The sequence below is a fragment of the Aptenodytes patagonicus genome, chromosome 13 (assembly GCF_965638725.1).
Source record: "Aptenodytes patagonicus chromosome 13, bAptPat1.pri.cur, whole genome shotgun sequence".
In the NCBI taxonomy this organism is placed as follows: Eukaryota; Metazoa; Chordata; class Aves; order Sphenisciformes; family Spheniscidae; genus Aptenodytes; species Aptenodytes patagonicus.
The window spans coordinates 9538245-9564666 of record NC_134961.1 but is presented as its reverse complement, the minus strand read 5'-3'; the positions used below and the strand labels follow the sequence as shown (position 1 = coordinate 9564666).

Here is a 26422-nt window from a genome sequence, read left to right as displayed (position 1 = left end):
CACCAGTACCCCCAAGTCCTTCTCGGCAGGGCTGCTCTCCATCCCTTCATCCCCCAGCCTGTAGTGATACCGGGGGTTGCCCCGACCCAGGTGCAGGACCTTGCACTTGGCCTTGTTAAACCTCATGAGGTTCACACGGGCCCACTTCTCGAGCTTGTCCAGGTCCCTCTGGATGGCATCCCGCCCCTCTGGCGTGTCGACCGCACCACTCAGCTTGGTGTCATCTGCAAACTTGCTGAGGGTGCACTCGATCCCACTGTCTATGTCACCAATGAAGATACTAAACAGTACCGGTCCCAATACAGACCCCTGCGGGACACCACTCGTCACCAATCTCCATCTGGACATTGAGCCATTGACCACTACCCTCTGGATGCGACCATCTAACCAATTCCTCACCCACCGGACAGTCCACCCATCAAATCCATACCTCTCCAGTTTAAAGAGAAGGATGTTGTGGGGGACCGTGTCAAAGGCCTTACAGAGGTCCAGATAGACAACATCTGTAGCCCTTCCCATGTCCACTGATGTAGTCACTCCATCATAGAAGGCCACTAGGTTAGTCAGGCAGGACTTGCCCTTGGTGAAGCCATGCTGGCTGTCTCGAATCACCTCCCTGTCTTCCGTGTGCCTTAGCAGAGCTTCCAGGAGGATCTGTTCCATGATCTTCCCAGGCACAGGGGTGAGACTGACTGGCCTGTAGTTCCCCGGGTCTTCCTTTTTTCCCTTTTTAAAAATGGGGGTTATGTTTCTCCTTTTCCAGTCAATGGGAACTTCTCCAGACTGCCACGACTTCTCAAATACGATAGATAGCGGCTTAGCAACTTCATCCGCCAGTTCTTTCAGGACCCACGGATGGATGTCATTGGTTCCCATGGACTTGTGCACCTTCGGTGCCTTAGATGGTCTCGAACCTGATGTTCTCCCATAGTGGGCAGCTCTTCATTCTCCCAGTCCCCACCTTTGCCTTCTATGGCTTGCGCGGTGAGGCTCAAGCACTTGCTGGTGAAGACCAAGGCAAAAATATCTTCTCTCAAGACTTAATCAAAACATGAAAGACACTGCAATATAAGATAGGGTCTAAATTTAAAATGCTAAGTACAGTACCTGTTCTGCTCTTCTCATGAATTTTTTATGCTGGCGTTCATATTCTGTATGTTTTGATGATGTGATTGAAAGCTCTGGGCTGAAAAAAAGAACAAAAAACCCTACACAAAATGCAAGCGTTCATCTTGGAAGTGAACACAGATGAACTATTCCTCAAGAACTGTTCTGATCTTTTTCCTCTAAAAATGTCACTGAAACCTCAAGATGGCATCCAAGATAAATTCCAGGTTCCCTTTGCCACTTTGAATATATCGTATTAGCATGCATGCTGAAAAAGTGACACTCCACATATTTTTGCATCAGCCTGAAGTGCCCTAGCCAGAAAGGAATGGTTTAATCAATGAAGAGGTCAGCTCTCTCAGAAAGTTGGTCACGTTGGTAGCCAGCATGAGAGAAGAGAACTTCACCCGTTTAAAAATCATACTAAGATGTTCGGATTATGCAAGGTAACGCTTCAGATCCCCGGAAAACACTAGAGAGGGATACTCGTCTTGTCCTTCTGCCTGTACCACTGCACCAAGAGATCACCAGGATCTTGAGAGCCAGGTTCACTGCCCCTTTGGAAGGCTTCTCTCGCTAACCAGTGTCACAGCGGCAGTGTGGGATGGCGAGCGTTATTTTTTACCTCATGGAAAACGTTATTTAAAAACCACAAAGGTCTCGCAGAGACTATTACAACGCTCGGAGGCGGCCTGGCATATTCAACCCACAGCTGGCCTGGACGTGGCTCGCTGTGAACTAGCAAGCCGCTCCCGCCGCTTGAGACCCCACAGGCCTCGCTGCCCCCGCCCCGCGGACAGCCCGAGCCCGCCACGCCGCCCGGACCGGCCGGGCCCCTCGCGGGGCTGATGTGGCGGCTCCCGTCGGGCTCTACCACGCGGTCCTGCCGCCCGCGGGGGGATGCGGGGGGGGGGGGGTGGGTGCCGCTTCCCGCCGTGTGCTCGCCGCGCCCGAGCACAAACGCGCCGGTGTCAGCGCGGCACCGCGCGCCTCCTCCTCTGCACGAGCTTGGTAGCGCCCGCGCGGGCAGCGCCAGCCTTCGGGCGAGCGCATGGTGGAAGGTTTGTAGGGGGGCGGCGGGCAGGTTTCGCGTCAGTGTGCGGCCCTGTCACCTTCCGCCTGGCGCTGGACAGGGAAATACGCTGAGCTGCCGAAAACGCAGGAAGGCTTCGCTCTACGTCTGCGCGGCTAAATGTCACAGTGCCTGCCGCTTTCCGCTTCCCGAAAAATGGTTCGGCCGAACCCCATCTCAGTTGAGCCCACCTTGGGCTCAACCACAGCGAGGCACGAAACGGGGGGAGACACGGCTGCTGAGGGGTGAGAAGGAGCGGAAGCCGCCGCTGCCTGAGCGAGGAGTGGGCGGCGAAGGGGACGGCAGCTGCCTCTGAGCGGAGCGGGGGGAAGGCGGCGGTGGGCAGAAGCTGCGGCGGGGCAGGGATCCTTCTCCCCCCCACCGCCCCGCCCCGGTTGGTAGGCGCCGCCGCGCGAGGCCCGCCGGGCCTGGCGCACATGGCCCGGCGGTAGGAGCCTCCCCGCCCCTCCCCCGCTCCTTTCCCCGTCGCGCTCGAGCTGGGAGCGCGCGGCCGGCCCGGCCCCGCACCGACCCCCATGCAGGACACCGAGGAGAGCCCGGCGGCCGCCGCGCCGCCCGACGCCCAGGGGCCCGGGGAGGAGCCCGAGCAGACGGACGGGCTCCCGCCGCCGCCGCCGGCGGAGCCGCAGCAGCAGCAGCAGCAGGAGGAGGAGGAGGAGGAGGGAGAGGGGCAGGAAGAAGAAGGCGAGTCTGAGGTGCCGCCGGGGCCCCCCGAGCCGCCGCCGCCCGCCGCCGAGGAGCCCGCCGCAGTCGCCGAGCCCGAGCAGCCGCCGCCTCAGCCGTCCTCGCCTCAGCCGTCGTCCGGCCGCGAAAGCCCCGAGAAGGCGGAGGCGGAGCCCGAGGCCGAGCCGCCGGCCGGGGCCGAGCCCGAGGCCGAGCCAGCGGCGGAGGCCAAGACCGAGCCCTCGGCGGAGGCCGAGCCGCCGGCCGACCCCGGCGCGGCGCAGGAGAATGGGGAGGCCGCGCCCGCCGCCCCGGTCGAGCCCGAGGACGAGATTTCCTTCAGCGACCCCGAGGACTTCGTGGACGACATCAGCGACGAAGGTGCGGGCTGGGCCGGCGGCGGGGAGCGGGCGGCGGCGCTGGCGGGAGGGCGGCCGGCGCCTGGGCCTGGTCAGGCCGGCCGTGAGGGGAAGGGAGGAGCCGCGGGGAGGCGGGAGAGCTCCCGCGATGGGCCCCGGCCCTGCCCGCCGCGAAGGAGCGCTGGGGAGGCCGCGGCTGCTGCGGGACGAGCCGGCTGGTGCTGTACAGCCCGCCGCTCCCGCGGCCGTGTCAGGGGGCGCGGGCAGCGGGCGCCTGGGGGGTGCCTTGTGTACGAGCGGCGCCTGATCGTACCATCCCGGGAGAGTGCGAGGGGAACCGGGCCCTCTGCTGGGAAACGCTCGGCTTTCCCGAGTCCCCGCGGGCCTGGCAGCTGGCCGTTCCCGTGTGTGCCGTGAGGGCCTCTCTGGCGTGGTAGTGGAGTGCTCGTAACACGAAGTACACGTCTTCACCGAGCAGTGTTTCTTAAATGAGCCTTCTTCTGGCATATCTGTGCACCGTACAATACTGTTTAATAACTGTTCTTAAATTTACTATTAAACTTCAAGTATCGCTCTGTGGGCTACCCTCATGAAGTGGAATCATCAGCTTGTGTGCTTTCCGTTTGCCTCCATTAGTTAAACTCAACTGTAAAAACAAGTTTCAAACTGTTGACCAGATGTTTACAAACTAGATTTCATAATTCTATTTTTTCCATGCATCCAGAGTGAAATCCACAGATAAATAATACGGGTTTGAGAAGAGTTACGGCTCGTGAAGATGTGTCATAGGTACTTTGTGACAAGAAAATACGGAAAAACTATTTCTGGCAGTTGAAAATTCAAACTGAGGCTCTTTTAAAAGGATTGGATATTGACTGTCTTAAAATGGCTAAGCCATTATGTAGCTGCATCGATAATTAAGGGAATACCTAGTTTTGGCATACAGGAATTAGAATTCTATTTTAATATTTTCCAGATAAATCTTTGTAGCTAAATCATCTCAGTTCTTGGAATAGCAAAAGTACTTATTTTGCCAATACTTGCTCTAGCATATGTGCTGTTGTAGGGTCTTACATACATATATCCTACATGTTGTAGGGTCTTATGTTACACATATCAGAACTGGAAAAATGTTTCTTAAAGGATGTGATTGTAAGTCAGTCGGTTATTTCAATTGGCAGTGGAATACAGGTGTTATATGTGCCTTCTAGTGTCCCAGTCCTGTGTTTAGCTTAATAGAATGGCAGAAAAATATCTTAGGTTAAGAAAGTGTTTTCTATTCTCAATTTAGCAGTCTGTATAGCTCTTTGAACTTATACATTTGTTTCTTAAAGAGACCTTGGCAAAATTGTCTGCAAGCACATAGTTGGATTCTTTTTGTCTAGTTAAGTGTTTGTGTGATACGCTTTGTCTACATCATTTCTGTCTATTCAGAAACTAGGCAAATTTTCCATCCTCACCTATTTTATTGTTAAGGATTAATTTGGTTAACTTTTCAGCCGTGTGAATAATACAGTGGTAGTGTCTGAATTACAGCGTTTAAGTTTAGTCGCTCTTGCTGGTCTGGCTTTCCACCTGTGTGTTACTTCGTGAGCTTCCTTATTCCTTTAGCCTTACCCTGATGACTCCCCAACGAGAAAGGCAGTCCATCAGTTTCACTGAGCCAAGGCAATTTCAATGCTTATGATAATATTACATATTCAGGAACACCTTTGAGCTGCACGGACTTTAGGATTGGGCCATTTTAGATGCATTACTTCAACTTTCTTTTCCAGAATGGTGTTGGCATGGCAGGAGAAGGGTTGTGTCAGATAACCACTTAGGTGCAATGAAGCTTTAGTTCAGATAATGGTAGTGGTCCTTAAAATACTGCCAGCTGAAGATAGCTGTGTACCCACCACACCCCGCTTTTCTTGTGGGTGGAATAAAAGCTGGCTAAACCAGCTTCTTACCCTTTGAAGATTTCTTTGTTCACAATTTTGAATTTAAGGTAGAGGAGGGGTACAATGTAGGTATTTGTCTTTAATCTGTTACAGTTTTGATTCAATACAGGGTATTGTATTCTTGCACATGAATCTAAATATGCATTCCTTGGTTTGTAGGCCTACAAAGTCCTTTGTGAGAAGTGGTTATGAAAAAATTACTAATAGAGCCTAAAAAATTACCCTTTTGTGTGTTTTTTTGTGTTTTTTTTTTTGTTTTTGATTTTTCTTGTGGAAATGTCCTTGTGGGACATGCTTTCATTTTATATGCAGGGAAAATCTAAGGTATGGGATTATAAGGTAAATAAGAAATTTACATGTTACTTTACTGTAATACCAGATTTTTTAAATTCCTCCTTTCAACCCTTACAATTTTTGTAGGCATAGCAGACACTGCCTGTGTCCTAAATCCTAGGCAAGTGATTACCTATCCACAACTTCAGTGTATTATCAGCTACCTGGAGAATGGCTTACTCCTGAAAGAATATCTTAAGATCTGGTATATACTAGGAAGTTAACTTGCAGCAGTCATCTGTGTTCTCCTCTTCTGGATCTGTAACAGTTTGAGTCAGCGTTCAGTTTTGTCGCAAGAAGTTAAAGAAGGAGGGGAAGGTGGTCCAAAATACCTTTGGTAGTAACTTAAAGCACTTTTAATCTATGTGGTAGAATACTGTCTACAGAGTGATTCCCGATAGCCACTGCTGTGCTTTTGAAAGAAGTCACGTTTTTGCTGTATGTTCCATTTTCCTTCTACTTCTTTGCCTACCTAGTTGTTCCAGATAGTGCTCTTAAAGTTGTCATCGTCTGTGATTGTGCTTATTGGGACTGGTGCCTCTATCTTCCTGTCAAGTTTTTTGATCGTCCTCAGTCATCTGTATGGTTTTGTGCTATCAGAATATCTGTTCTTAACTCTGTTTCTTTATGAACTTTTCCTGTGCTTGACTTTTTTCTTTTCCCAATTTTCAGTCTGCTGCTCCCCACTAAGGGCTCTCTTCTAACTTGTTTCTTAAACATTCACTTCTAGCAAGTCCCCCTGCTCTTCACTAATCTTTGCGTTGTACACTGTTCACTGAATATTTGACTTGCTCTGAAGCGTAAATGTGGTCTTAGCCATTTTTGAATAGTTGCTACAAACTAGTAAATAGTTGCTATAAATGGGAGAAGTTTGTGGGTATAATCTAAAGTGTGTGGAGTAAATAAAATGATGTAACATGGAGGACTATTCCTCTAACCTCTTCAGCTTTCTTTAGTTGCTACAATTAATAGTAGGTTTTCACAATTTCTGGGTCTTTGTTTTTATTATACAAGTTAGCATCTTCTAACTTTTTATTTGTAGTTCCTACATGCACATGGAGAGCATCTTTTTCAGTAATAAGTACTCCAAACAACAACATTCTGTGAGTACTACATAATCTTGGTGGTGATACCATCTGTTTATGCATAAACTTTTGTGAAGCATATTGCCCCGAATCAATGGAAAGCTCACACGTAATAACCTGTTGAAGCTTAAAGTTATAGAAGGCCAAGGTTTTTTGGTAGTTTGAAATTCAAAGTAAGCATATTTCTTCACTGCTAGAGATCTTTCCAGTGCTGCTTCTGGGCAGAATAATTTCTAGAATTCCAAAATCAGCAAAATTCTGTAAAAATATCTTGAAAATATCAACACATCTAACACCCTTTTTCATTTGTTCTCCTATTTTAAATGTTTCTACATGTGTTTGGATTTTTTTTTCCTGGTCTATGAATGCTGTATATAGTCTGACTCTCCAAATGTTATCTTTATATTCTAATTCAGAAGTATAGTGGCATGCACTTATTTTCTGTCTAGTCTTGCATTTTATAGTGGTCTTCACATAAGCTTAAAACTTACTGCAGATATGCATGTATATTTTTCCTATTTATATGGCATGTCTGAAACTTTGCCATTCATTTCAGCACATTCGGCTTTTTTTGTTAGCAGAATATCTATCCTGGTCCATTTAAATACACAAAAGTAAAAACGTCAATAAAACAGAAATAGTCTGCCATTTCTAACTGATGTTTCTTTAGAATACAATAATGTAGTCGTGTTAATAAGTTGCAGGGGCGTGACTGATTACACCGTGAAATGATCAGCAATCTAGACAAGAATCAAAGTATATGTTTGAACAGGATAGCTAGGGATAGTGTGGGATTTTATTCCTGGAAAGGTTTAAAAATAACCTTAGGTTAAAGTTAGTTGAGAGATTGTTTAGCTATCCTTGTCTTTAGCAATTCTAGTTCAATCCATTGAGGATTGAATCATTGATGTAATTTTTCTGACTCTTCTTGGATCTACAGGTCAGTACATTTCTGTAGTTACGTAATGTTAGTTTGAGAAGTGTGTTTAAATCTGTACATTACCAATGGGGTTTTAGTTGGTGGATACAGAACAATCTGATAGAATTGACTTGAGGAATAGGTTGAAGTTAGATATGTCTAGAACTCTACAGAATGTATGTCTAGAAGCCTACCACATAAAAGTAATGCAGCGTTGTTGTTGAAGCTCCTGATTTTGTGCACAACTTACAGATGTACTTTGTACCTTTAAACTGTTTTCATCCCAGTGCGTGGTATGCAAGCCACAGCTGCAGTTAGTCATTCTGAATGTTCTCCCTTCTGTGTAAGGGAAACTTCAAGGATATTGTAAGCAATCTCTTCCCAGTAGAAAGAAGCTTGAAGCTGACAGTGCAGGGACTGAACGAACCATCCCACCAGCAAGTACTCTCAAAATTTGTAAGATGATATAGGAAAGGGGAATTAGTATGGTTGAAGAATATCCAGCGTATGAAACAGTGTGTGCTTGTCTTCACTTGCTGCATGCTTAACTATGGCTCCAAGTGTCTTGTCTTAGACCTTCATTTTTGTGTTTAATTAAAGGTTTAGACGGAGTGTGAGTTCTCAAACGTAATTATAGTGATGCTAAGACATGCAGAGCTTCCAGTATGGCAGATAGTTTTGAATTATGCTAAAACTCGTGATTTGGGAGGGAGGTACATGTTACACTTCTTTTTATCAAAGTCATCCAGTTATAATTTGAGCAAGGCTACTAGTCAGAGCTGGGGTAGTAAATCTTATAGTTGTCTGCTCTATCGTCAATTTTGAGGACTTCGTGAGCCAGTTCCAACTCCTGAAACAAGCTTATAGTGCAAGTGTTGATGTCCTCAATGTCAGGTATTTCTTCAAGAAAGACGTCAAGAGTTAGCTGCTTGAAGTTTGTCAAGAAACTGCGTAATCATGCCTCTTAGCAAGGCAGTACTGTTGGAGAGTTGTGTATTCACTTCGGTTGTTTCTCTGATAGAACATTCATTCACTACCAAGTTTCTTACATGATTCTTGAAATTTCCTGAAATTTGAAGTCTTCCTGTTCTCTTACTATCGCTATTCTTTTCATCTTTCTGTCTTCCTCCTTAATGATGTTGACTAGTGCCTTAGTTTCTTGTATGCTTTTTCTTTGCAGAATTACTTGGCGATGTACTGAAAGATCGGCCGCAGGAAGCAGATGGAATTGACTCAGTAATCGTCGTAGATAATGTTCCCCAGGTTGGACCAGACCGACTGGAGAAACTGAAGAATGTCATCCACAAAATATTTTCCAAGTTTGGTAAAATTATCAATGAATTTTATCCAGAAGCAGATGGGAAGACAAAAGGGTAAGTCATGATAACTCCTACTGGAAATAGGATTGAAACACTGCTCTGACTTACCCTTGATTGTTAGTGTCAATACTTTATGGCCAGTTTTTATGGTGACCTCATAGTCATGCTCATCACTTTCTTCTACCTTAGTCTGTACAATCCTGACATCTAGTGTTGGTGACAAACAGAAGTTCCCGAGGGAGCTGAGAAGCTTAATAGCTCATTAAGCTACAGTGTGTGTGTGGATTAATTATGGAAACAGTTTAGCTGGGTTTGGAAGACAAATTTCTGTGCAGTACTAAATGAGTTTTTTTTGTTAATTTTCTGCCATCGCTAATAAATAGATTAAAAGTCCATTTTAGTTAAAAACTTAGTAGCCGTGGAGGTACTGTTTATTGCAAAATGGACTGTCAATATTTTGTCTCTGGTTGTCAGTGCTTATGCTTACATTAGTGACTCCAACTTCCTTAAGTTCAGTGAGCCCTTCTCAGGACCCTTTTCCCCTTTGCCAACTTCTGATCCCTGTTCCTGGTTAATTGCAGCATCTGAAATTGAGAAGAAAGCTAACCAGAAATGATCAAGTCCAAAGGGAGAGGGCAAGGGAAAGAAAGTTTTAGGGAGAGAAACCAGGCAAAAATCAATCTGATAAATATGAGGTTTTACTGAGTCTTGTTACTGTGGTTGGAGTAGCATATGTTCCTGAGTTTGGGAGGAACCCATAGTTTAGAAAGCGTAAAAAAAGTGGGTTTTCTGGAGTGGAGGGATTGTTGGTTCTGTAAGGTCAGCGTTAGAAGCATGAGAAAATTACTCTATCTCTCTGTGTTCATGCCTCTGTTTGAGGCAGTGTGTGATAGTCTTCAGGAAACTTAATTTTAAGACTGCTGGGCTACAAGCTAGATTGTATTAGTGGCAAGAAGGAAGCTGAATGATATTCAGTGTAACTGAAAAATAAGAGTGGTGCTTTGAGATGCCTATGACAGCAAGATTTACAATTTCTAAACATGATCTGTCGTTCAGCTGGGAGGAGCTGCATACTTAACCTGCCTGTTACTGGCTCTCGTTGTTCTGTGTTGCATTGAACTTGAATTCATCACTTAGTCTAGCCTGTTTACAGAAAGGATATCAGCTTAATTCAGGTCGAGCCCATACAGCTAAAAAGTGTGTATGTGCCTGTGGCCAAAATGGAGATTAATTGCTTTTGACCCTAATTGGTTAGGGACAAGACAAGAAGTTATTTTGTAGATGCTCTGTACTGAGTTCTTAGTTCATCCCCATTGTTTGTTTCTCTCTTTATTTAATTTCTTTTTTATTATGAGCGTGTTATGTAGTCAACAATGACTTCCAACTTTAATCTTCCTTCATTGTAGGTACATCTTTCTGGAGTACATGTCTCCATCTCATGCAGTGGATGCTGTGAAGAATGCAGATGGATACAAACTGGATAAACAGCACACTTTCAGAGTCAACCTTTTCACAGACTTCGATAAGTGAGTGCAGCCATTGTGTGTATGTGTAGATTTGGGGATTCTAATCAAGAGTGCCTGCACGGAGTGTAACCAATCAAATTGCTCTTTCAGGTACATGACAATCAGTGATGAATGGGAAATCCCTGAGAAACAGCCATTTAAGGATTTGGTAAGGATTTTTTTTAAAAGTGGGAAGAATATTCAGCATAATATGAAATGATTACTTCATTGCTGGAGTGTTCATCTGAAAACAGAAACGGTGTGTTAATAGTGTTGTTATAAGTGGCAGTAGTGATTGCACGCTCCTGTTCCTTTGTTCTCACTGTCACAAAGTGGCAGGAAGAACTTAGTGGTTCTGCTTAGTGGTCCCACACAGGGTAAAACTTAAGAGTAAATAATGATTTTGCACAAGTCATTTAAAAACAGAATTTTGAAAGCATCTTCTTACATTTTTAAATGTTTCGTTTCAGGCCAACTTCTATGTTTGTTACTACTAGCTTTTTACAAAGCCCTGTGGAGGAAGGGATAGTTTTTTTTAAAAAAAAAAAACCACCAAAAACCTCCTTAAGTTATTTTAGGCAAGAACTGTTAAACATCATCAAACCACCTTGAAGGTCCACTTTTTTATGCTCTGTTCTCGTAGCCTCCAGTAACCAGTAATTTGAATTATTTAATTTCACTTTAAAAACTTGTTTGCAATGGTAAGACTCCAAAGTTGCACGCTCTGTGTAAGGCCGACTTCCACCTGCCAGATAGGTATTAATTTGGGGAACTTTTCATCTTAGCCTTTGACTCACTAATAATCTTTTTCCTTCTCTCTTTCTTAGGGGAATCTCCGATACTGGTTGGAAGATCCTGATTGTAGGGATCAGTACAGTGTGATCTTTGAGTCAGGAGACCGGACCTCCATTTTTTGGAATGATATCAAGGAACCTGTTCAAATTGAGGACAGAGCAGTGAGTGTCCTGGAAGTGCTGTACATTGCAGATACACTGTCAGTCTCATTCATTTTATGCCATTTCAGGTTTTTCTTTTTTTTTTTAAATATTTTTTCCCCATTGCTGAAATACTTTTTTCTTCCTTTTGAAGAGGAGTGGTGAAATTACATGCTTTAGAATTAGACTTAACTGCTTAGGTAAAACAAATATGGTGTTAACTTGTTTGTGTGGGGTTTTTTGGTTTTTTTTTGGTTTTTTTAACTGGTCCATGATGCCTATTAGTTTCCTTCATCTGTATATTATAGATGATTCAGAAAGACCTGAAAATGCAAAGTCAGAGTTTGAGGAGTACTATTCATTAGAGCTGAGTATGTGCTTAAGTATGCTGCTTCTGATCACTTTTTGCTTTTTTGCTGACCACAGAGGTGCTAAAGAGGAAAAGCTGGTTTGGTAATAGCATACAAAAGGGAGAGTTAGTGTGCCTGTCTGCTGCAGGCAATTGACTTGCTGAGAACTGTTGGTACCCAGAAGCATTTTCTTTAATAACCATTATGCATTACAGTAGAAAGAAGTTGGCTCTGGGATGATGAGTAATCTTGCTCATCACCATGGTCACTGGCCATGGTCTATATTGCTGAAACCTCTCTAACTTAACTGAAGGTCAAGAGCTGTATTGTTGTTAAGAAATTTGAAATACTTACCCTTACTTCTGAGAAGAGTATGTTCTTACCAGGGCTGAAAGACAACAAGGAAACCCAGGCCTGTTAGGTGGGTTTAATTGTTACCATACAAAGGTTGTCACTGTACCTGGAAAATGTTTTTGGTGATCAGTAAGTTGAAGAGGTCTCAGCTGACAGTTTTCAACCTGAAGAATAAGTACTGTGCATTATGTGCATGAAATTAAACTCCGCAACTAGTCCAAGTTATCACTAATTCTGAGATCTTCACTTAGTAAATGGATTTGCAAAATGTGATGCTACAAGCAACACATTAATTCTTTCCCCTTTAGGAATCCAGCATGAAATTAAGCCTTTGTGTATACTTTTTTTTAAATCCAGCGGTGGACAGAAACCTATGTACGTTGGTCCCCAAGGGGTACCTACTTGGCTACGTTCCACCAGAGAGGCATCGCGCTTTGGGGCGGAGAGAAGTTCAAGCAGATTCAAAGGTTTAGTCACCAGGGAGTGCAGCTTATTGACTTCTCGCCCTGTGAAAGGTATGGAGTATGACATTGGTTTGGGCCAAGGGATCAAAAGCATGAAGCACACTCATTCTGGTTGCTATGCTTTCAAATCTCATGTGGTTGGGGTCTTCTGTTCTTCTTTGCCTTTGGAAGTACTGCTTTTCATGCATAAATCCTTCTTAGAATGAGTGAAACTCTGCATGACTTCTGTTTGACTTCAGGAAAGGTACTTAGCATAATCTGGAATAATTGGTCTACAAAACTGAGCTGACAAGTTTCCTCAAAAACCTTATTATCCCAAGGGAGAAGATCGTGTTTTCTCCTCGGTAGTTGGATGGGATGTCTGTAGTGTTAGTTTTCTACTTCTCTGAAAAGTTTCAGTTGGGTAGCACCCTCCAAATCTCTAGTACTGAAATGAATTCTTTAAGCTTTCTTTAACGTTAGAGCTCTTTAGAGAAGGCTAAAATAATTTCAGGACTGAGATGCATCTTGTTTTGCTAGTTTTCAAGTAACATATTTGGAAGCAATTAGGTTTTATATTTTATTATATTAAAGAGAGATTATTTATCTTTAAATGGAGAAGTCTAGCGTACCTATAGTTCAGGTTGGCTAAGGTCAATGGATTTATATTCGGTTTGAAACCAATGATGTTCTCGTGGCAAAACTATATAGTAGGTAACTGTGTTTGAGTTCCCCTTTCTTGATCAGTATGGGAAGACTTGCATATAAATCTAGAGTCTTTTCAGCCAGAGGGATGCCAGGGAAATACTGTATCTTGGAAGCTTTCTCCCCCTTTATCATACTGTTCTTATTTCTTCCCTCCTCTCCAAAAAATCCCATTAGAGAAACTGCTGTTTGAAAGTGTGTTGTATCTAAATATTATTTGGATGAAAGCCTGCTTGTACTGACATATTAGATGAAGTTTCGATAGCAAAATTGATTATTTATTTTGTAGGTATTTAGTGACCTTCAGCCCTTTGATGGATGCGCAGGATGACCCTCAGGCTATTATCATCTGGGATATTCTGACTGGGCAAAAGAAGCGAGGATTCCATTGTGAAAACTCAGCTCACTGGCCTATTTTTAAGTAGGTTGAGAAACAGAATTAGAGAGAAGTAGTCCCAGAATTCGTTTAATAAAAAGACAGTTCCTATCTAATACTATTTTTTTCTTTTTATTTGCTTAGATGGAGTCATGATGGTAAATTCTTTGCTCGAATGACTTCAGATACCCTCAGCATCTATGAAACACCTGTAAGTTCTTGCTTTTTTTGCATAACGTTTGTTGCATTACAATGTCAGTCTTTCCCATGGTATATATTTTAAAGGATATATTTTAATAATACACTCTAGAGCTGGGCTTAAAAGGGGAGAAATCCATTTGTTCTTCTCTTGTTCTTTCCTGGGTGAAAAACTTTAGCTGAGTCTGACAGTAAATTTCACACCACACTTCTAGAAGGCCTAGAGAGCTCAATACACTACTTATAAGAGTCAATAGGATCAAGGTTATGTGATGCCTCCCAGCTCTCAGTAGCAGGTGAGTGCCGAAGTATCCAAAACGCACTATAAATTGCAGCCTAATCTAGTCTGTTTTGCTTTTTCATTATAATTCAGGCTGCTTTACTCATTAATTCTGTACAGCAGTTTTTATTTTATTTGTAATTGTGGTATACATATATTCATAATAAATAGGGGTACAGGACCTCTGAAAACTGTACACAATTTCTTATGTGCCCTAATAATAAGAGTAGAAGGCGCATGTGTAAATATAAGAATGTTTCTAACTTGAAAATTCACACCTTTCTCTTCCTTTAGTCTATGGGTTTGTTGGACAAAAAAAGTTTGAAAATCACTGGGATAAGGTGAGTATTCCTTTGTAACAATAACTGTTCTCTTCAGTTGGAATCTTTAGACTGTTGACTAGAGCAAATGGCCTCATATGCTGAAGTGGTCAAATTAGACAAACTGGCAAAAAGGAATGGAAAATTCTGCATTTATTGATGTCCACAGTTGACAGCTTGTATGCTTTGAAATCTTCTTTGTGGTACTGCTTAATCCAGAGTCTAGCTTGGGAGTCCTGTTCCTTGTCTACAAAACCAAACTGGAATGCAGTTTGTTAGGGATTTGTATGCGAACTTAAAATGGTGTGCTGTATACTGCCTGTTGGCAAGGAACGGGTTTGGTTTTATGTGTGTCTGCACAATAGACACTGACTCCTGTGAGTTTTTGAGGTACCTCTCTGTAAAGCAACAGGAAAAGTAAGTACCCAGGTGCAAGAAGGTTGTCTCCAGTGTAACTTAATAGGGATTTTTGCTCATTGGTTTAATCAGCCTGTTTCTCAGGTCTTTGGCAGTTATACTGGGTGTAACTCCTACTCTGTAGTGAAATGTACTGTTTTGATAACATTGATCATACAGCAAGTTTAAATAGCAGTTTAAAAAACCTGTTTTGGTATGATATGTGTAAGGTTATTAAATTGTCCTCAGTTGCTTGTCTATATGTGTCTTTATTATTGAGAGTTGATACTTGTCTGCAACTTTCAGATAAAATGATGAAAATGGTTTCTGCTTGTAGTATCTCTAACTAAAAATTAAAATGGCATATTTTAAACTTTCTTCCCGTAGAGACTTCTCATGGTCTCCAGGTGGTAACATAATTGCTTTCTGGGTGCCTGAGGACAAAGACATCCCAGCAAGAGTGACTTTGATGCAGCTGCCTTCTAGACAAGAAATTCGTGTGCGGAATTTGTTCAATGTCGTAGATTGTAAACTACACTGGCAGAAGAACGGGGATTACCTGTGTGTGAAGGTAGACAGGACTCCCAAAGGCACACAGGTATGTGGATTCTGATTATAGTCATAGAATTTGGTTCTTTCTCATGCTGACACTTCATTTTCTTACAGTACTGTCTTTTAATATAGACAGTGTAAATTATATGATGTCAAAGTTATGTTTCATTTTTCCATTTGCATTTGAGGCATGTGGCGAGCAAAATGTATGTAATGTTCACATCCAAGATTTGCTTTGACTTTAGTGGCATCTTGGACTTGGGTGAGAGCTATATGCCTCACCTCTCTTCCTACTCACTGTTAAGCAGTTGTTGAACAACCCATAGGTCATGCTGCACAATGTGCCATGTGTTACCTGTCTTAATTAAATTTCATAACAGTCTGAAAAGAAACAAATGCTTTTGTACAATTCTTCAGTTATTCTTTATCAGAACAGAAAAATTTAGAATGTGTTCAGTAATGAGGTATACTGTATTTATCTACTCTCATTAAAGAAACAAATCTTGACTCTTGTCTCTCATCCTGCATCCTGACAGGCTAATTGTGTAGTTGTCCTTTTGTGCCTAGTGATAAAATTATTTGCTCTACTGCTTCTGTGCTGGATAATGAGCTGATCTTGGCCTTTACAGGGAGTAGTGACCAACTTTGAAATATTCCGAATGAGAGAGAAACAGGTGCCAGTGGATGTGGTGGAAATGAAAGGTAATGCCAAGTATTTCCTTACTTTTGATCTTTAACTTTTTTGAGTAGACACTTGCGTGTTTCTTAGAGATTCCTGTCAACATGTGACATAATTAGGAAGTTAACTCTTTTGATAGGAGCTACAGTATTCATGTAAAAATGAGAAATCGAAACTTTTGTTGCTATTTATGCTTGTGACTGACTTGAAAAATGACAGAACTGAAAATCTGTTATTAATAAAGATGGTAGGGCTGATAATATGAGTGTATTTTGTAGAAGATGGGAGACTTTGATGCTATTGTTTGACTGAAACACTTCCCGTAACTCCCTGCATTTGCCTTACCAACCTGTGTTTTAAAAGATAGTCGGTATGGCAAAGTCTGTTAACTGATGGGTTCCCTCTCTTCAGCGTCTTGGTTTTCTTTGGTAACTGCTTGAAATCAAAGCTTTGTATTGTCTGTTGACAGAGTTTTGACCCCTCGTTTTTGTTACAGAAAGCATCATAGCCTTTGCTTGGGAACCAAATGGAAGCAAGTTTGCTGTGTTGCATGGAGAAACTCCACGAATTTCAGTTTCCTTTTACCATGTTAAAAACAACGGGAAAATAGAACTCATAAGTAAGCGACTGAAAAACAAATGAAAAGTGCAGATATTAAGCATTTTGCATGGCAATAGGTGCAGTAAACTCAAAATTGTGGCTGTTTATGGTGGATAGTATGGCAACAGGTGCTATGCCTGACATTGTATTCTAGAAATCTAACTTTCTGGTAACAGCTAAACTGTTTTCCCTTTGAATCAGTCCAGAGTCTGGGAATAAAAGGCCTACAAGCCAGAATAATTTTGTGGCCTTAGGGTTCACGTGAGGTGATAGCACAGACTTGGCTCACTTTATCTAAAATTTATTCCCAACTTGGGTGTTGGGGTCTTCTGATCTCCTCTTTCTTCTGCTAGCTTTGGATGTTCTGGTGCTACTGGGTTTTGTCTTTAGAAGTGTAGAGCTAAGGGCTGTTATTAGGACCTGCTTGCAGAGTTCAGAAATGTCTTTTGAGGTATGGATGGAGTTGACTGTAAGCTAATTGATGGCATTGGATTGAGATCTCTTTCTGAATTTGTCTTGTTTCTTTCCAGAAACGTTTGACAAACAGCAGGCAAACACGATATTCTGGAGTCCTCAAGGGCAATTTGTAGTGTTGGCTGGCCTCAGAAGGTGAGTATTGCACAGGTTACTGAACGCCACATTCATTTTACGGAGGAAAAAGACTAGACTATCTCATCAAGAAGTGTTTGGAATCTCCATGAATGTTGCATTACTGTGTAATCCTGATACAGCTTTGCAAAAGCAAAGGAGAAGAAAAGATGCAATTCATGATGCAGCTTAGTCCTTTGTAACTTTTACTTGATATTTTGCCCCATCAAATGAAGAATGTTTTTCAACAGAAAAGTGGATATTTAGAAACACTCTTCAGCTTTTTAAGTTAAATACTGACTCTCAGCTAAACCAGTTTGCACCGTGCATGTGGCTCTTATAATGCATTTGTTGTTGTCATAGCCTTGTGCCTCCTCATGGGCCATACCTCTTAATGACAAAGCTGTTTTGTAAAAGAGTTATCAAGAAAGTTTCACATTAGAGCGAGTGAAAATGATTCTTATTAACCAGTTGAGTAGTACTTGCCTTTACCTGCTTTCAGACAAGCACTGCTGTTCATCTTAAAAATCTGGGTTTTTTTCTTTAATCTTGTCTTCACTACTTAAATATGTCTAAGCATATGATTGTTAAACTTTGATTGTAACTTGCCTATAGTATGTTTTCACTGTGACTTTAAGAACAGAAAGAAAATGGGTTAAGGGTCACTGAACATAGAAACAAAAGTGTCATTCTTACTTGGATTTTTGTTTTTATTCATCACATTGCTTTCTAGCCACAGAAACTGGTATGAGCCTGTCTCTTGGTTGCTGTGAAAATTTATCTTTGTAGCAAGGAGTTGTAAAGATGCAGCTTGTGAAATGTTTTTTTAAAAAAAACAGGCTATACTAGTGTGTAAAACAATCTGTCTTGTTTTGTCTTTGCAGCATGAATGGTGCCTTAGCATTTGTTGATACATCTGACTGCACCATGATGAATATTGCGGAACACTATACAGCTTCAGATGTGGAATGGGATCCTACAGGCAGATATATTGTGACTTCTGTGTCTTGGTGGAGCCACAAGGTACTAATGCTTGCTTTCTTTTTTTTTTTTTTGCTTTATTTTTTTTTCTCTTCCAGAGGTATTGGAAAGGGCTATTGGTTAGGAGGAGAAAATGGACACCCATCACTGGTCATATGACTTAAAATCTGCACCATAGTTTTATAAGTTAATTTCTGAACATCAGTATTTATTTGGGCCATTAGCTTCACCGGTTGTCCAAAATAAGTTCTGGAAGGGCAGTTCGTGAGTCTAAACTGAGTGTCCTTTTTCTGAATTTCCGTTGTCTTTAGCAGTTTGAAACTTGATTTCCTTGTGGTCCACACAGAACAGCAGGATTTATTGCACCTGTCATTACTTTTGCACTGTAATCCTCTCCTGTACAAGTATAGAATCCGAGACTTAAGAATATGATAGAAGGGCTGGCTTAGTTTCAAACTGTTGTGATCCTCCAGAAGGTAACTTCTTGCAAAGCTTCAGTAGAACGAATATTTTGGTGAGGAATTTGACTTGTGCAAGGAAGGCACTAACAAAAAGAGCACCCTGGTTCTGTTGACTAATGGTGCTGATTTTATAAAAAAGACCCTTACGACATGGAGTGAGAACTACAGTGTTAAGTTATAGCTTATCTTGACTGAGACGGTGCACTACTCTTCCAGGTGGACAATGCGTATTGGTTATGGACCTTCCAAGGCCGTCTACTTCAGAAAAACAATAAAGACAGGTTCTGTCAGCTTCTCTGGAGACCACGACCAACTACCTTGCTCAGTGAGGATCAGATAAAGGTAGTGTATTCCACTGACTCTTTCTGCTGACATTGATTTGGTGTGTAAGCATACTTGGTTTACTCCCTCTTCTTGAGGATGAGGCTTGAACTGTTAGAGTTACACAACTGCCTTTTGCCCTGAATTTATGAAAAAACATATTGCTGTAGGGGACGTCACTTCTGGGAATGACTGTAAATATTAACCGTTCTTTAAGCTCAGAATAGAAATGGTTACCAGTTGTTCTTACAGTTAGGGTACAGTGAAAGGGTATAAAGAATAACAAAAGTGAATTTGGCTGTCCAGACTTCACTAATTGCATGTGTACAGAAGCATTTACATGATCTGTAAGCCAGGAAGAACAAACAAAATTATAGCGAAGGGAAATTGCCTAGAAGAGAGATTTTTTTAAAAAAATGCATAGCCTGCTTAGGCCTACCAAAGGAGTTCTTACAGAATGTGATGGTTGTGATTGGTAGTCTGATATCCTAGCTGAAATAAAATTCCCTGTTTTACAGCAAATTAAGAAGGACCTGAAGAAATACTCCAAGATATTTGAGCAGAAGGATCGCCTGAGCCAGTCCAAAGCTTCAAAGGCAAGACACTTTTGGAATATAATAATGTAGATGAAACTCTTGTAACCTGTCCTTAGTTATTTTTTAATGGTGATATGTAAGTTAAATTTCTTTTATAACAAACATCTGTGTTCATTTGAATCCAGATGGTTAGAGTTAGTTCCAATAGATAGTTCAGACAGATGCTACTAAACTGTCAGGTTAAACAGTAATGAATCTGGAGAGGCACTGGTGTTACCTCATTAAGCAAAGGTGGTAAAATTCTGGGGTTCTTAGTGAGTTGCTGCATTAGCCAGTCTTTAAATTAAGAAAAGCTCTTCAAATTAAACAAAACCTCACCAAAACAGCTTTTTGATTACGTAAGAGAAAAATCCTTTTTCCTGTGTTTAAGTTAATAGAAAGTATGTTTATGAGAAAAAAAAATTTGACTTGCTAACAAATGCATTGCATGTGGATTTGATTTATTGGGGAGGCTTAACGACCTCTTCCTGCCTCCGTAGGAGCTAGTGGAAAGGAGACGTACAATGATGGAAGAGTTCAGAAAGTACCGCAAGATGGCACAAGAGTTGTACATGGAGCAGAGGAACGAGCGTTTAGAACTTCGAGGAGGTAAGCCACACATAGTACTTGTAAAGACTTGCTGCTAGATAACTGCTGTTTCTTACCAAATAACTACCATGTTCTGGGGATTCATCCACTTCTTCTCTCCCTCCATTTCCTGCCAAAGCTAGTCCCTTGTTCTCTGAAGGTTATTTATACTTTTTATCCTGAATCACAACAGGATTATTTTTTTTTTTTTTTAAATTATGGGAGAAAGCTAATATTGCTGGCTGCCAGAGTCTGGTATCTGTGTTTTACCTCACCTCTTTACACTTCAAGGCAAGCATTGGCTTGGCCTTGGGATAAGACCATGAAGAGATTTGGGTGTTGCATTTAACCAGAAAACCCACAAAAGCCCTGGGGTGGGAGACAGTAATGCCTTGGTTGCCATTTAATGAATTTAGCATGTACTTGTTATGATTTAAAGCACCAAATACCTCTTATTTCACTGCTGGTTTAAGGGCTGTTTCTGCCATAGCATCAAATCTTTCCATTGCTGCCTTGTTTGATTCATTCCGTGTTAATGTTTTCTCCATTCCAGGGGTAGACACAGATGAGCTGGACAGCAATGTCGATGACTGGGAGGAGGAGACTGTTGAATTTTTTATCAATGAAGAAATTATTACCCTTGCAGAACCAGAGTAATTAATAAAACCGTGGTAAGATAGCATACCTTTCAGTAGAGAGAAACTTTTTCTGTCAGCTATTGCTATAGATTCAATAATTTGCTTGAGAAAGTTAGGTGTGTTTGTTGCATGAGTGAATGTGGTGTTCTCTGAGTTGGTTTATGTTTTCTCCGTGGCTAGAGGGGAAAAACACTTTTTTTAAAAGTAATCACAGACTGTCAGATTCATGAGTTACACAGTATTCTGCTCAGTACATGTCCTATCTTGCCAGAGTGATCAAACCCACAACAGAGTCAGGGTCAACTTCTAAACACAGTTTATTGCAGACTTTGTAAGTTCTGTCAGCAGGAGGAATTGTAGTTAGTATGAGATACACAATTCTTCCAAAAGGCAAAATTTCTGTTAGTTCAAGACTGGACAGAGTTTAAATACTATACTAAAGATTATACAGCAAGTTGATTGTGGGCTGATAAAACTTTGAGTAGATGTTTAAATATCCACATGAACGTTTTCTAGAAATGTTGGGTAGAATTCAGGTAGTAGCAGATTCTTGTGTACTGACTGTCACTGCTTGTAGCTGAAATCTTTTATTTAATCCACTGCTTTTCCCAGTTCCTTTTTTGTGAATTCATATTATATATTTGTATGTTGAAAATAGAGGCTACTTTCAGCCCCTTCTGTAGGAAATGTTCTTTAGGGAGCTTGACATTGTTGTATTGAGGAGGGAAAAGATATTTCGATAGTGAAGGCACTCATGTAGGACTTAAAACCTGGAATGGGTTCCTGCTCTGTCATGTTTAGGACTTCACTTAAGGAAGAGCAAGGGGAGACTGGAAGTATGCCTTTTGCAGCTGTAAGTCACCCTGCAGCTCTTCAACCTCCAGATATCTAAGGAGTTCAAGTTCCATGGGTCCTGAGGGAACTGGCGGATGAAGTTGCTAAACCACTGTCCATCATGTTTGAGAAGTTGTGGCAGTCCAGTGAAGTTCCCACTGACTGGAAAAGGGGAAGCATAACCCCCATTTTTAAAAAGGGGAAAAAAGGAAGACCCAGGGAACTACAGGCCAGTCAGTCTCACCTCTGTGCCTGGCAAGATCATGAAGCAGATCCTCCTGGAAACTATGCTAAGGCACATGGGAAATAAGGAGGTGATTGATGACAGCCAACATGGCTTCACTAAGGGCAAATCGTGCCTGACAAATTTGGTGGCCTTCTATGACGGGGTTACAGCATTGGATAAGGTAAGAGCAACTGACATCATCTGCCTAGACGTGTCCCGCACGACATCCTTGTCTCTAAATTGGAGAGGCATGGATTTGACGGATGGACCACTTTGGCTGGTTGCACTCAAAGAGTTGTGGTCAATGGCTCGATGTCCAAGTAGAGACCAGTGATGAGTGGTGTTCCTCCTGGGTCGGTATTGGGACAGGCGCTGTTTAACATCATTGTCGGCGACATGGACAGTGGGATTGAGTGCACCCTTAGCAAGTTTGCAGATGACACCAAGCTGAGTGGTGCAGTCAACACGCTGGAGGGAAGGGATGCCATACAGAGTGACCTTGACAGGCTCAAGAGGTGGGCCCTTGCGAACCTCATGAAGTTCAACAAGGCCAAGTGCAAGGTCTTGCACATGGGTTGGGGCAATCCCAAGCACAAATACAGGCTGGGCAGAGCATGGATTGAGAGCAGCCCTGAGGAGAACGACTTGAGGGTGTTGGTTGATGAGAAGTTCAACATGACATGGGAATGTGCGCTTGCAGCCCAGAAAGCCAACCGTATCCTGGGCCGTATCAACAGAAGCGTGGCCAGCAGGTCGAGGGAGATGATTCTCCCCCTCTACTCTGCTCTCGTGAGACCCTGCCCTGGAGTACTGCGTTCAGCTCTAGAGCCCCCAACATAAGAAGGACATGGACCTGTTGGAGTGGGTCCAGAGGAGGGCCACGAAGATGATCGGAAGGCTGGAGCACCTCTCTTATGAAGACAGGCTGAGAGAGTTGGAATTGTTCAGCCTGGAGAAGAGAAGGCTCTGGGGAGACCTTACAGCAGCCTTCCAGTACCCGAAGGGGGCCTACAGGAAAGCTGGAGAGGGACTTTTTACAAGGGCATGTAGCGATAGGACAAGGGGTAATGGTTTTAAACTGAAAGAGGGTAGATTTTGGATTAGATACAAGGAAGAAATTCTTCACTACGAGGGTGGTGAGGCACTGGCACAGGTTGCCCAGAGAGGTGGTGGATGCCCCATCCCTGGAAGCGTTCAAGGCCGGGTTGGATGGGGCTTTGAGCAACCTGGTCTAGTGGAAGGTGTCCCTGCCCATGGCAGGGGGGTTGGACTAGATGATCTTTAAGGTCCCTTCCAATGCAAACCATTCTATGAATCTATGAAAATGTGAGCAGTATACCTCTTGGACCTGTAGAAAAATTAATAGCCTTGATACCTTTGAATATATTTGGATCTAGCTTATCTGTGTCCCGTACATGGGAGATCCTTTTATGGAAGGAAGAGGGGGAGAAGCTGCTTAGTGTATGGATTTAAACAAACATCAGTTTAAGAACAGGTGAAACACATGCTTATGTAGCCTTTCACCAGCTAGCATCTGTGGTGAGGTTGAGCTGTTTGTATAAAAGCAGAGTAACTAACTCACCTCTTTTTTCCTTTTCTGCAGCACCACCATATCTTGTGCTGAAAAGAAGTTTGCTCATTTTCAGAAAGCCTACATCAACTTTGGAATTTTTAATCCATATTCTTGCACTCTGGAAGGGTGGATGCACCAGATTTTCTCCATTCTGACACATTGTAGTGCCTTTAAGTCTTGCTGCCTGCTGCAGTGAGATACTGGAAAGGCGCTGCTTTTAAATTTTTATTCTTTTTTTAGGGTTTGTTTTTTTGGTTGTTTTTTTTTTTTCTTTTTAAATCCACTACTACCAGTATTTACTTCCTGACTCCCGTGCAGTACTTAGCAACTGGCAGTTTTTGACTATTGCCAGTGAGGTGAGATTCATCAGCCTCTGTCTTACACACACGCACGATGTTTCTGTTTCAGGACTCTTTCTATGTCCCGAGTGCATGGACAGGTGTTCATTTTGTTTGGGGAAAAGTCAACAGAACCATTTTTTGTATGATGTGTTTTAGTGTGCTGAAGCAGCACTACAGTGGGCTATATCCTCCTCCTTTCAGATTGTGAAAGGATGTCTCCCTCAAAGAGCTGAATATGGAAATAAAAGCAGACCTATACTAAAACCAGGCTGGCTACGCGTTGTTTGTAGGGAATCTTTTCCTGAATTATGAAAGTCAAACATATCCACAGTAGTAGGAGTGTGTTTGCTATATTGACTATATGGTTCCTTTGGATTTTTTTTAATCTCAGTTCCTCATGGCTCTTTTGGTTTTGCGTTGTGGTTTGTTTGTTTGTTTTTTACAGTGATGGCATGGCTCATTAATCTGACAAGTTGACCTGTTCACTATAGTGGAGTGACTAGAAACTGAGTGGATTTCTTAAACCATTTGCAAACTGATACGAGCCTCAGGAATTACTGAATTAAGTCTTATTAGTGAACATTGCAAACTTCCAGAGAAGTGCTCTGTGTCCATGTTACAGTACCTAGTTTCGTTTCTAAAGCCCTCTGTGCTCGGAGGGGAAAAGTGTGCTTAAAGCCAGTGGAGCAACTTCTCTGTATTTGTATTTATGAGTAGAAATTCTTTTCTGGATATTGTCAGAGCAGGGAGGGAGATTGGCCTGCTGCTTGCCCTTGGAGGGGCAGAGGAGAATGAGGATGGTCCCATCTCCTCTCCTGGACTGGCTAGTGAAATTGCTAATGTGAGCCCTCTTGACTGGCTCTTTTTAAACCCGGAGCTCACTTGCATAGCACTGTCTGACAGATCTGAAGTGGAAAGCAGAAAGTACCCTTTGGGCAAAGGGCAGCCCCACTCGGCTGGACGCAGCCAAGGGACAGTAACACATTTAGCACTCACTTTTTTTTGTCCTTAGGTGAACTTGCTGTGATAGCAAATGCACGAATCCTTCAATTAACTCCCATGTTCTTTTCACCAGGAAGACTCTTCAAAATCATTGTTCCATAATGATGGTATTGACTTGGTTTCAATAGTTCACTCTTAAAGCAGCAGGGTTTTTTTTTCCAGAGGTCTATATTAGTTTCCAGTTTTCTGCATTTGTTCATTCATAATCCATATATACAGATATATAGATGATTAAAGTTTTGTCCACAATATTTACCAAGCTCATCTCTCAACTGGACTGGAAAAAAATATTTAATTTATAGCGAACCAGTCTAGAAGAACTTCTAGCACATCAAAGTTCTCCAGTAATGGCTTGAACTTCTATAGCAGGAATCATTTTGATTACCCTTTAGTTGTGAAGAGGTGACTCCTCAGCCATTTTCTAAGTTACAAATTGAGTTGAAAGGTTTTTTCCCCCTGTGTATGTGTAATGAAGTTTTAATAGGCTACTGTGTTTTATTCCTGGCCATTTTCAAAGTAAAGAAATGTAATGCCAATGTTAAATGTATTAAGTTCTCTTCTAAGATGCTTCTCTGAACTGTGGATCATGGGGGGGGGGGGGATGGGACCCCACCCAAAACTTGATGCTCCTGTAGGAGCTTTGGAAGCTGACAAGATGTTGTTCTGACCAGCAGTTAAGGCCTGTTCTCTTCTGTTAGCTGGCATTTCTGACGCTGCTCCCTTCAATTACTGTGTCTTTTCTGTAATGTTTCTTACTTCAAATGCTTTTTATGTGCTGCTGGAATTGCTTTATGGCTATGTATTTGGTAAACTAGTCTGTTTGGCATATCTTGGAATAACACAAGGAGCTGTAGTAGGGAGGAAGGATCTTGTTGGATTGAATCCATGTTGGTTTGTAGCTTCAAGTACCCTATGCTACTGGTTTTCAGCCTGTGGCCCTTATAGGGGCTTCTGAAGGATGGTCAAAACAGAAGCAGGTTTGTAGGTACTGTACAGAAATATGTATGGGTGGGGAAAAAGGCTTCCAACAGCAGTTGTACCTCCACTGAATGCCTTCAAGGGTCCAGAATTTGGGCAGGGAGGGAAGCAAACCTTAAGCATTAAGTAGGATAATATCTCTCATTGTGTTTGAAGTATTGTCTTAACTATTTTTAATTATTGTTCTTAAATAGCAAGATTAACTGGAACAATTCATATAATCCTGGGCTAATCTTCACTTTCACAGTCTTTATTTTGAATTTGTAATAAATAAACATTCTCATGACCTTTTAACCATCTACAGTCCTTAATGCAAACTTCATAGAGCAAGTTTTATTCACTTGCTATGCTGTTTTAACTCCTTAAATTCTAATATTTTTTAATAAAGCCTTACTGTAACTTTTATGAGCTTTGACTCGTTTACTGTCAATAAATAATGAAGACAAAAGGTGGTCTTGTGGTTTTTTTTAATAGGTTATTGTAATGAATGTACTGACACTAAAAATGCTGAAGGATTGCCTTCCTGAACGTAGGAGTCATGAAATGCCACTGTGCATGAAGTGACAATACAATGGAAGTTTGCACTTAACTCGGGGAGGTCGTAAACTGTTCCCTGACTGTCTCGATGGCTGTTGTCATTTCTTGTGCGAGACTGGAGGGGCCAGGGTGCTCAGCTTTTGGTGAAGCTGTGGTCCCCTGTACCTGGTTGTGCTGCATGTTTGATCTTAGGGGAAAGAGAAATCTGGCATCCTAGAGGGCAGAAAATGAAGGCTGTGGCCTGCTCGCCAAGAGCGTGTGCAGA

The 26422-nt window shown here is 42.3% G+C and overlaps 1 protein-coding gene across 1 annotated transcript; it reads left to right on the top strand.

Moving 5' to 3' along the window:
- The first annotated feature begins 2667 nt into the window (after positions 1–2667).
- On the top strand, positions 2668–23904 carry EIF3B (eukaryotic translation initiation factor 3 subunit B). The gene is made up of 19 exons (XM_076350524.1): positions 2668–3244; positions 8683–8875; positions 10228–10347; positions 10438–10495; positions 11154–11282; positions 12323–12480; positions 13403–13534; positions 13634–13700; positions 14262–14308; positions 15071–15281; positions 15865–15937; positions 16411–16533; positions 17045–17123; positions 17987–18125; positions 18761–18886; positions 19384–19461; positions 19941–20049; positions 20582–20699; positions 23330–23904. Exons 1-18 carry the CDS (start codon positions 2716–2718, stop codon positions 20683–20685), a joined length of 2475 nt encoding a protein of 824 aa, XP_076206639.1. The 5' UTR covers positions 2668–2715; the 3' UTR covers positions 20686–20699; positions 23330–23904.
- Positions 23905–26422: the final 2518 nt, after the last annotated feature.